The 12,238-nt window shown below is 47.2% G+C and overlaps 1 protein-coding gene across 1 annotated transcript in view; it reads left to right on the plus strand.

Moving 5' to 3' along the window:
- acot11a (acyl-CoA thioesterase 11a) overlaps positions 1–12,238 on the plus strand; it is a 58,493-nt gene that overhangs the window by 5,459 nt on the left and 40,796 nt on the right. The window contains exons 3-5 of the mRNA XM_084326989.1: positions 269–338; positions 1,337–1,397; positions 11,092–11,196. Coding sequence (XP_084183115.1) covers positions 269–338; positions 1,337–1,397; positions 11,092–11,196 — 236 coding nt within the window. The remainder of the gene's footprint in view (positions 1–268; positions 339–1,336; positions 1,398–11,091; positions 11,197–12,238) is intronic.

The raw sequence follows: 12,238 nt of genomic DNA on the forward strand, positions 1-12,238 counted from the left end.
GTAGGCTGCCTGTCTTCCTGCATGTCTGTCTGTCTGTCTGTCTGCCTGCCTCAGCCTGTCTGGTAGGCTGGATGTCTGCCTGCATGTCTGTCTGCTTGCATGTCTGTCTGTCTGCCTGTCTCTCTGGTAGGCTGCCTGTCTGCCTGCATGTCCGTCTGTCTGTCTGGTAGGCTGTATGAGTCACGTGGGTTGTTTTGTGTGTCTAAAGTATGTTGTAACCACTGACAACCTAGACAAGAAGTGACACCATTCTGTTTCCTGTCACTAGCTGAGCGGCATGCTGGGTGTCCGTGTGTCACCGCCTCGATGGACGACATCCACTTTGAACACACCATTGGGTCAGTGTGTGTGTGCATGTGTGTGTGTGTGTGTCTGTCTGAGGGACAGATGTGCACCACAAACATGTATGTATATTATGTTGTTTTCATTTGAACCATAATGATGTCATATGATGTTATATGATACTGTGAGGAAGTTAACCAGAATGGCTGCCAAGGGCGTCCCTCAGGGAGGAGATACCGGTCCATACATGCGAAGAGTTCAAGATTTATGAACAGCTTTTCCCCCCAAGCAGTCAGACTGTTAAACTCTCATTGACTGTCCCCTCACGTGCACCATGCACTTTACCTGGACTTGATAACCACTATGTTACCGCTCATCATGCACTTTATTATTTAAAATATTCTGTTATATGTACAGTGTTATGTGTTACATGTATATTGTACTACGGTCTGTGGGAGCTCCCCTGAAATGCCGTTGTATACTTGTGTGCAATGACAATTAAAAAGTCTATTCTATTCTATTCTTATGACATCAGGAATGTCTCACTTATTGTTGTTTTTGGTTTGGATCTAAGGCCATAATATATGACATGATTAGGGATTATTTGTTGGTTATTTGATGGCTATCATTTAATATATATATTTCTTTAAATGAATTAATACATTTTTAACATAACGTGGTTCCAAGTGGTCTGCCGTGTGCACCATTTCACATTCTAATTCTCTCTCTCTCTCTCTCTCTCTCTCTCTCTCTCTCTCTCTCTCTCTCTCTCTCTCTCTCTCTCTCTCTCTCTCTCTCTCTCTCTCTCTCTCTCTCTCTCTCTCTCTCTCTCACTATACTATACACACTCTGCATCTCTATGGTTGAAAGTAGCATAGGCCATTGTCACTTTTCAAATTCTTATCTATATCATTTTAAAGTTATGTTAAAAAAATATTATTCAATACTGGACTGATGTGTATAAGTGGAGGTCATGTATTTACTAAATGTGCTTACTACCTTTATGACTACCTTTATTACTACCTTTATCGTGTGTCTCTCTCTCTTTCTCCAGGGTGGGTCAGGTGGTGAACATCAGGGCGAAAGTGAACAGAGCCTTTAACACCAGCATGGAGGTCAGACATTATCTGTTTTTATCATAAACACAAATTGTAACACAATGTATTTATCACTACACGGCCCCTGTTCAATTGTTGTCCCAGGGTCCCTATCTGAGAAGATAGTCATAATTCCATAACTATCTATACACTGTAGTTGGGCAGATGAGAGAGTGAAACCTATGATCAGAATAATAACTCTTATACATTCTGTCATTGGACTAACTTCCAATGAATGAAATTAAAGGTCCCATATTGTAGTCCTTTAGTTAACTAGGTCTTTGAGGTTACCTAGACATGTCTTTGAGGTTACCTAAACATGTCTTTAAGGTTCCCTAAACATGTCTTTGAGTTTTTCTGCTGACCCCCCCCCCCCACTTAGATTATGCAATCATAATATTATATTATTATTAATAATTTTATTATGCAAATATAAAATAATGTTTAACTAGGGGTGTAACGGTACACAAACTAGGGGTGTAACGGTACACAAAAACCACGGTACAGTACGTACCTTGGTTTTGAAGTCAAGGTTCGGTACGGGTTTTCGGTACAGTGGGGGAAAGTTTGGCTTTCCATGTTCCACTCAGGGACGATGTAGTGTGCAGTAACTAATTGTACTTTTAAGACTGTCAATGAATATTCTATATTGAAATTAATAATCGACTTGTAAAAAAAAAGAAAATAAAAATTCGTATAATTAGGCTATATTGGCGGCTACGTGGCGTAGTGGGCAAGGCGCTCGCCACGAATGCGGAGACGCTGGGCTCGCCTGTTCGAGCCCAGCGCTCCACATTGCTTTCAGTTTAGCTGGTCGTTCATACTAATACACATTGGCCGTATTAGGGGGTGGGAAACTGATGGGTGGGGATCGGGCGTTGTGGACAGCGACTCCTACAGGTCGGTTGGTGCGCCTGCGCAGTAGAATCAGGAAGTGTCGGGGGCAGCGTGAGCCTCCCACGCGTTACTCCTCGCCACTGAGAGATCGAGCTGCGCAGGTGAAAAGATGCGACTGCTGTTACCTCAAGTACCGGAGGGGACTTGTGCTATGTATGACTTAGTCCACATTGCAGCCGGCTTGTGGGAGGCAAGAAACAGCGTTCGTGACAGGGGAGGGTTGAATTGGATGATACGAAATTGGGATGGGAGAAAATATAGAAAATGGGAGAAAAAGTGGATAAAAAAAAATAATAATTAGGCTATATTAGATTGTAAAAAAAACAGCCCCCGGTGGGTGGTCGTTAGTGGTTAACATACCGTTGTATTCGTTCGGTACACAGCCGTACTGAACCTAAGGTCCAGTACTGAAACGGTTCGGTACGGATACGTGTACCTTTACACCCCTATGTTTAACAGATAGATATATTGTGTCTATATAATGTAAATATAATATTATGTTTAACAGGTAGATATATTGTATTTATAATTGTGAGGATGGGGGTTCTTGCGGAGCCCAATAGCAAAACACAGGAGGAGAGAATGGAGCGGTTTAGGGTTCTTTAATTATTCTTCCCAACCAAGCAGAGTATAACAGGAATGTGAAACAGGAATGTGAACAACACAGAGGTCATAATGTTCTTGGGGGGGGAAGAAGAATGAGAGCAGGTGCACTCCAGTGCGGCTGTCGGCAGCGAGAGAGAGAGGACACAGGTCTTGCGCTTGAGAGCGAGCAGGAGTCCTCTTTGCGGGGCTCGAGACGTCAGGGTGGAAGGACGCTGGGGCTCGAGACGTCAGGGTGGAAGGGCGCCGGAGCGAAGTCCTGGGGCACAAGAAACAGAAGGTTAGGGCAAGCATAAACAGGGGTAGTTACAGCTGGTCTTCAGGTAGCGTCGTCGTACCTCGGTAGGCAGTTTAACACTGCAACGTTGGATGACGGGTTCTGCCAGTTGAAGTAGGGAACGCTTGATGAGGTGATCTCTTGCAGCCGCGCTGATTGCTCCTCATCTGGCAGACACAAGCTCTGATCGTGACGGGACCCCCCCCTCGACGGGCGCCTCCTGGCGGGCCCCCAGGCTTGTCCGGGTGACGGCGATGTAAATCCCGGACGACCTTAGGGTCCAGGATCATCCCTCGGGAGACCCAGCTGCGCTCCTCTGGGCCGTAGCCCTCCCAGTCCACGAGGTATTGGTACCCACGACCACGGGGACGCACGTCCAGCAGCTGGTGGACGATGTAGGCCGGGTGGTCATCAATGATCAGCGGAGGAGGAGGCTCTGGATCAGGAGGAGACAGGGGACTGGAGAGAACCGGCTTCAGCTGCGACACATGGAAGGAGGGGTGAATGCGCATGATGGCGGGGAGCTGGAGCTTAACGACCGAGGGGTTGATAACGGACAGGATTTTATATGGACCAACAAAACGGGGGGTGAGTTTGCGGGACAAGGACTTGAGTGGAAGGTCTCGGGACAAGAGCCAAACCATCTGACCTGGTTGGTAGTCGGGAGCCGGAGTCCGGTGGCGGTCGGCGAAGCGACGGTTCTGCTCAGCGGTGCGGAGCAGCGCAGCCCTCGTGTCCTCCCATATCCTCCTGCAGCGGCGAAGGTGGTCCTGCACCGAAGGCACGGCGATCTCCTCTTCCTGTGCAGGGAACAGTGGGGGTTGGTAGCCCAGGGAGGACTCAAAGGGAGACTGACCTGTGGCCGCGGAGGACAGTGAGTTGTGGGCGTACTCGATCCACGGCAGGAACGTACTCCAGCCGGAGGGGTCCCGGGTGGTCACGCAGCGGAGGGCGGATCCCAGGTCCTGGTTGGCCCGCTCCGATTGACCGTTGGTCTGCGGGTGGAACCCGGAGGAGAGGCTGACCGTGGCCCCCAGGGCAGAAAGCCGGCAGAAAGCCTTCCATACTTGGGAGATAAACTGCGGGCCCCTGTCGGAGACGATGTCCACCGGGATCCCATGGAGACGGAAGACGTGGAGCACCATCAGGTCTGCGGTTTCTGAAGCAGAGGGGAGTTTGGGGAGAGCGACAAAATGCACGGCCTTTGAGAACCGGTCCACGATGGTGAGAATGACAGTGTTACCGTGTGAAGGAGGCAGTCCGGTGACGAAGTCCAGGGCGGCGTGCGACCAAGGCCGACCGGGAACAGGGAGCGGCCTGAGGAGCCCGGCTGGTGGTTGGTGGGAAGCCTTTCCACGGCACAGACGGTGCACGCAAGGACGAAGTCGCGGGTGTCCTCCCTCATGGTGACCCACCAGAAGTGTCGCTTCAGCAGGGACAAGGTACGGTTGATCCCAGGATGACAGGCGAACCGGGAGGCGTGGACCCACTCGAGCACCTGGGAGCGGACAAGGTCGGGAACAAAAAGCCGGTTAGGTGGGCCGTTACCTGGATCAGGCTGGACGCGCTGGGCCTCCCGGATGACAGACGTCTGGCTTGGTGTTCTTGGAGCCAGGCCTGTAGGTTAGGGTGAAATTGAACCTGGTGAAGAACAGTGCCCAGCGTGCCTGGCGGGAGTTCAGGCGCTTGGCCGTCTGGACGTAGACAAGGTTCTTGTGGTCGGTCCAGACCAGGAAGGGGGTCTCCGATCCCTCCAACCAGTGCCTCCACTCCTCCAGTGCCAGTTTGACTGCCAGGAGCTCCAGGTTCCCGATGTCGTAATTGACCTCTGCCGGGGTCAGGCGGCGAGAGAAGAAGGCACAGGGGTGCAGTCTCTGGTCGAGGGCGGAGCGTTGGGATAGGACCGCCCCCACTCCGGTACTTGAGGCGTCTACCTCCACCACGAACTGGCGGGACGTGTCCGGCTGAACGAGGATGGGCGCGGAGGTGAAGCGCTGGCGTAGCTCGGCGAAGGCGGAGTCCACTCTGTCTGACCAGACGAAGGGCATGGAAGGCGAGGTGAGTTGAGTAAGGGGTGCCGCGACCCGGCTGTAGTCCCTGATGAAACGCCGGTAGAAGTTAGCAAACCCCAGGAAGCGTTGGAGCTGCTTGACGTTGGTGGGACGGGGCCAGTCGGTCACCGCCTTGATCTTCTCGGGGTCCGCCCGGATCTTGCCGCCCTCGATGATGTAGCCGAGGAACCCGATGGAGGAGACGTGGAACTCACATTTCTCCGCCTTGACGAACACCTTGTTCTCTAGTAGGCGCTGGAGGACCCGGCGGACATGCTGGATGTGCTCCTCCATGGAGCGGGAGAAAATCAGAATGTCGTCCAGGTAGACAAAGACAGAGCGGTTCAGGACATCACGGAGAACGTCATTGACAAGGGCCTGGAAGACAGCAGGGGCGTTGGTCAACCCTAAAGGCATCACCTTGTACTCAAAGTGGCCGAGCGGGGTCTTGAAGGCCGTCTTCCATTCGTCTCCCTCTCGGATGCGGACCAGATGATAGGCATTTCTGAGATCCAACTTTGAGAAAATGGTGGCGCCTTGCAGGGGTTCGAAAGCAGAGTTAATCAAAGGCAGGGGCAGTGATGGGCAGTAGCTAGCTACAAGTAGCGACGCTACATAGCTTAACTACATTTTTCAGTAGCGTGATGGTAGCGTCGCTACTTTTGAATCAAGTAGCGATCTCTGTAGCGCAGCTAGTTTTCGAATCAAGTAGTGACGTAGCGTAAGCAAAATGCTACACGCTACATATCCGGAGAAACAGACACAAAATAAAGAAGAGTGTCTTCGGTCCTGAGAGTGTCGTGTTCTTCTGTCCTGCAGCTGGATGCTATTGGAAAAAACCCACTATGATTGGTTGGTTGGTTTAGATATGAGTATGACGACTCACGATTAGGCCAAAACATTACGGGTAGGCCAATCAGAGGCAGGATAGGGCGGGACATGCCACTCCAGCTCGGCAAACCAGGAAGTAAAAAAAATCTAAACACAGACCATGAATGAATGAACGAACCAGTCCGCGCGAAATAGCAGAAGGATTCGATGTTTCCAGGGCTGATGGCATTGATGAAGATGATGTCAATAACAACAACATATGTGTTTATTGTGTCCGCCAAAAACGAAGCTTCTCTCAACATCCCACACTCCCAGCACTAACTTGTGAACACATATATTCAGGTAAGCTGATGAAAAGCTTTACATAAACATTGTCAACTGTTCCCAAACAGCACACAAGTCAGTGCACTCTTTGTCAACAGATTTAACTAACATGTTTCACTGTAGGCAGAAAATGAACAATATTATGGGGGTGGAGAAAAGAAAAAACAAACTACCATAAATAGTACATACACTAAGAGGGAAAATATCACCTAGAGCAGTGGTTCTCAACCTGTGGGTCAGGACTGATTTTGGGGCCATGGAATGTTTTGTGAGTTACATATTTAAATACATTTGGTCATTTAGCTGACGCTTTCATTCAAAGCAACTTACAAATTGTGTACAACAAGTCAGCAGGAGTGGTACATCTAGCAGCCAAGGATAAGTAGTATTGTTTGTCTAGCAGTGTCGAGCTTGAGTGTTATACTCTTGAGTACATACTGTACTGTAGTAGTATAGACATATTAGCATAGTTGGTGGTAGTATAGACATGGTAGCATAATAGTAAAATGCAGTAAGTTATTATTAGTTAAAATTCAGATATTGAAGAAGTGTGTTTTTGGTTGATAAAGTGGGCAGGTTTCAGCTAGGAGAGGGTATCAGGCAGCCAGAAGATGCAGAGTTTAGGGATAAATAATACATAAAGATAGAATAGAAAAGAAAAAGACCATTACTGCATCAAAAGTAATCAACAAACTACTATAAAAACGATCAAACCAAATGGTCTCTTTCTTTTCTTTTGTAGAGGCTGCACCCAGCTAAACTTGCCTTCCTGGATTTTGTACATAATACAAGTTCATGTTAAAAGGATGACACAAAAAGCCAGACCGAGGGCTTGTTTCAGTTTTATAATAAACAATCAAACTGAGCATTTATTTTGCCTGTCTATTTGTTTGGTGGAAACTTGATCATGAAGTAAAAAAAGAAAAAAAAAAAAAAAAAAGTTGTGCCGATGTAGCTAGCTATTTTTGCCATGTTCTTGTAGTGTAGCTTGCTAAATGTATCTGGGGATAGCTTCCATTGTAGTTGAGCTATATTTAATCGAGAGTAACTTGTAGTGTAGCTTGCTACATTTTCCAAGTAGCTTGCCCATCACTGGGCAGGGGGTACTTGTTCTTAACCGTGATGTTATTGAGACCCCGGTAGTCAATACAGGGGCGAAGGGAGTGGTCCTTCTTGGACACAAAAAAGAAGCCCGCGCCGACAGGAGAGGAGGAGGGGGTAATAATGCCCGAGGCCAGGGACTCGTGGACGTACTTCTCCACAGACTCTCTCTCTGGGCGTGAGAGGTTAAACAGGCGGCTAGCGGGGAGCGGGGCTCCCGGGAGCAGGTCTATAGCACAGTCATACTGGCGATGAGGAGGTAGGGAGAGAGCTTGTTGTTTGCTAAACACAGCCTCTAGGTCGTGGTAAATTGGAGGAACAGTCGAGAGGTCAACAGGTTCGTTGGGAACGGGAGAACCAGTGGCCCCCAGTGGTGACCGCGCCGACCGGAGACAAGAGGAGTGACAGTGAGCACTCCAGCTCGTGACTGAGCCCGTTGGCCAATTTATTACAGGGTTGTGTAGCTTTAGCCAAGGCATGCCTAGAACGATTGGGTTATGGGGAGAATCAGTGACGTGAAAACGGATCTCCTCGCTATGATTCCCGGAGAGTTGAAGGCAGAGAGGCGTGGTGTGGCGTGTTATTTGCGAGAGCAACTTCCCGTTTAGGCCTTGGGCATCTCGGGGGATGGGTAAGGCGTCGGTGGCAATGTGGTAGTGGGACACTACCCCAGCGTCGATGATGTTTTCGTCTGCGCCCGAGTCGACCAGCGCGGAAAGAGGGAGGGATTGACCGTTGTGGTAAAGCGTGGCACTGAATTGCATATTCGGACCGGAACTGGGAACAAATTTAAGGCTTGTGCATGTGCCCAGCGTCACAGCCGAGCCCCGTCGTTTGGGCGAACCGAACATGAGGCGATGGAGTGGCCTAGTTGCCCGCAGTACAGACATGCCCCTGACCTGAGTCTGTGACGGCGTTCGCGGAGAGGAAGGCGAGAGCGGTCGAGGTCCATGGGCTCTGAATCGTCGGTTCTGCGGTGCTGCAGCGGGACACTATTAACGGGGCGCTCCTGTTCAGCGGCTCTGCAGCGGGACACTGTTGACGGTGCTGGCCCTTTCACGTCGGCATTCCCGGAGACGCGTGTCCAGCTCTCTGGCTAAGTTAATCAAGTTGTCAAGGGAAGTAGGCTTCTCTTTCGACGCCAATTCGTCCTTTAGAACTTCGCTGAGGCCCTGGCGAAAGGCTCCGCGTAATGGTTCATCGTTCCACTGGGAACCCGCTGCCAGAATACGGAATTCGATAGCGTACTCGCTCACACTACGGTGTCCTTGGTGGATGGTAAACAAGGCGGCCGTTCTATCCGAACCACCGGGAGGATGGTCGAAGACCTTTTGCATGTCGGCGATGTACCCGGAGTACGAATTGCAAAGGGGGGAATTGCTGAAGTGGAGGGCTGTCGCCCATTCTAACGCGGGCCCTGTCAGCAGACCAGACAGGTAGGATATTTTGGATTTGTTGCTCTGGAATGTTAGAGGTTGTTGCCCAAACACTAAAGAGCATTGGAAGAGGAAGGCACGACATTTGGCAACGTTTCCGTCGTAACGCTCTGGCGAGGGTACATGAGGTTCACGGGACTGGGATACTATAGGTGGGGATACCACGAGTGGAGAGACAGCAGGCGGAATTGACTGGGCTGTTAAATATGCTTCGAAACGCTCAAATCGTTTGTCTCGCTCCGCGGCGCTAAGAGTGAGAGCGCTGAGTTGGGCAATAGTCTCATCCAGTATCTGTGAGTGTTGATTTACCAGACTGGCGTGTCCGTTGACGGCGGCCTGGATGCTGGTGCTCCATTCACCGGCCTCCTGTGCTGCTGAGTCCGACATCATGGTTGCAGTGTTCTGTGAGGATGGGGGGTTCTTGCGGAGCCCAATAGCAAAACACAGGAGGAGAGAATGGAGCGGTTTAGGGTTCTTTAATTATTCTTCCCAACCAAGCAGAGTATAACAGGAATGTGAAACAGGAATGTGAACAACACGGAGGTCATAATGTTCTTGTGGGGGGGGGGGGAGAAGAATGAGAGCAGGTGCACTCCAGTGCGGCTGTTGGCAGCGAGAGAGAGAGGACACAGGTCTTGCGCTTGAGAGCGAGCAGGAGTCCTCTTTGCGGGGCTCGAGACGTCAGGGTGGAAGGACGCTGGGGCTCGAGACGTCAGGGTGGAAGGGCGCCGGAGCGAAGTCCTGGGGCACAAGAAACAGAAGGTTAGCATCGTCGTACCTCGGTAGGCAGTTTAACACTGCGACGTTGGATGACGGGTTCTGCCAGTTGAAGTATAGGGAACGCTTGATGAGGTGATCTCTTGCAGCCGCGCTGATTGCTCCTCATCTGGCAGACACGAGCTCTGATCGTGACAATAATGTATATATTATTATGTTTAACAGATAGATATATTGTATTTATAATGTAAATATAATATTATGTTTAACAGATGGATATATTGTATTTATAATGTAAAGATTACATTATAATAAAGTAATTTTTTTTTATCAAATCTTTTTATTTTCAATTTTCATTAGATAACAACATAACATCAACATCAACAATAACAACAATAATAATAATAATAATAATAATAATAATAATAATAATAATAATAATAATAATAATAATAATAATAATAATAATAATAATAATAATAATAATAATAATAATAATAATAATAATAATAATGACAAGACAATAAGGAATAATAAATACAGACCAAAACTGAACTAATAAATACAAAATACCAAGTAAAAAATTACAACACCACAAACAACACAAAAGACATTACTCATAGCAACCAGCTTTTTGGCTGCTGTAACGCCTGCCAGAATAATTATTTTCTGTTGTATGGATGTTGGTACTAAAGATATATTGTTTAGAAGTAATGTTGCTGCCGTGAATGGAATTGATATATTACAGATGTTTGAGAGTTTAGTTGCTATAGATTTCCAAAAGTGGGCCACTGGTGGGCAATCCCAGAACATTATGCATTTACATGCCGGTGGCTCTTAGAGAGCATAAAGTGCACCGGGAGTCGGCCACCAGTCCCATGGCAAACAGTTTCCTAGGTGTGAGATACGTCCTATGAATATAATTAAAATTAATTTGTTGGTGATTAGGGTTGCGGGAGGCTAATAAATCATTTGTCCAAAACGTCGTCCCAGTCAAACTCAGGGTCTTAGTTGTAGGTAAAGAAAGAATGATTCACCAGGTATATCATAAAACTCTTAGGTTCTGAAACGCTTGAAGACCATTTTTATCATATATCTTCCAGAGTATGAACTCCCCTCCTCTCCCATTGAGGAATATTAACAGGTTTGTGCCCAACAAGTAGTTGCTGGTTATGAAAAATTGGAGAGTTGAGGTGCCACATGCATTTAACCGCACAGCCTCTCAACATTAAGCCATGTTTATAATAAAGTAAATCTTAACAGGTAGATATACTGTATATATAATGCAAATATGACATTATGTTTAACAGATAGATATTGTGTATATATAATGTAAATATGATGTGTTTAACAGATAGATATATTGTATATATAATGTAAATATTATGTGTTTAACAGATAGATATATTGTATATATAATGTAAATATGATATGTTTAACAGATGGATATATTGTATATAATGTAAATCTAACAGGTAGGTATTGTGGTGAGCTGTGAGGACCTGTTTACAGACCGTCACTGGAGGGTGTGCCACGCCTACGCTACCTTCGTCACCCAGCGCACGCAGACTGGCGCTAAGGTAGGGCTGTGTGTGAGTGTGTTGGAGAATTGCCATACAATAGACAAACGGATATAGTCTAACCCTAACCTGTAAAGGGAGAATCTGTAATTCTGTGACCTCTAAGCAGAAGAGCACTTTGTTTACATGTTTTGTCTTGGTCTGATGTGAGTGGGGATAGGGGGGTTGCTTTTGTTGGCTACACACCTGAGGCTCTGCCAAGGTCTGGAGAAATGTACACTATATGTTACTATATACAGTAGCTATAATATATACATTTATAATGCAGTATAATATATATAGCTTTAGCTATAGTATATTGTAATGATGTTTTCAGATGATATTTTAAGAAAGGAATATTTAATTGCTGTCCGATATTATAATAATTAGGATACGATTTCTAGTTCAATATGATGGTTTATTACAGAGATGGATCCATACAAGAATACAAAGGCAATAGTCAAAAGATAATTCATCAAAATAAAACTAGTTAAGAAGAAAGAGAGGAAGGAGATAAGTTAAGGACAGAGTGAGGGACAAGGTAAGGAAAGAGTGAGGAAGGAGATGAGGTAAGGAAACAGTGAGGAAGGAGATAAGGTAAGGAACGACTGAGGAAGGAGATGAGGTAAGGAAAGAGTGAGGAAGGAGACAAGGTAAGGAAAGAGTGAGGAATAGACGAGGTAAGGAAAGAGTGAGGAATCGACGAGGTAAGGAAAGTATGGAAGGAGACGAGGTGAGGAAGGAGACGAGGTAAGGAAAGAGTGAGGAAGGAGACGAGGTAAGGAAAGAGTGACTAACACAGGGTAGTGTCATATATCCTCTTACAGACAAAGAAAGAGCAGAGGTGCAGCCGGTGCATTTAAGGACATGTAAGTCAACTAGATGTTTAACTTTCCTTGGCATTAAGATAAGATGGCAGGGTGCCAGGTGTTCCTCACGATAACAATCACTGAGGTAATAAACTAATTGGTCATACTCAAATCCCTGGGTCACTTTCTCTTAGCTCAGTCAGTCCAGGACATGGGAACTCACTGACCTTTAACCTTTCTGTGTGAGAAGGATG

Source organism: Notolepis coatsorum (assembly GCF_963971535.1).
Source record: "Notolepis coatsorum genome assembly, chromosome: 13".
NCBI lineage: Eukaryota > Metazoa > Chordata > Actinopteri > Aulopiformes > Paralepididae > Notolepis > Notolepis coatsorum.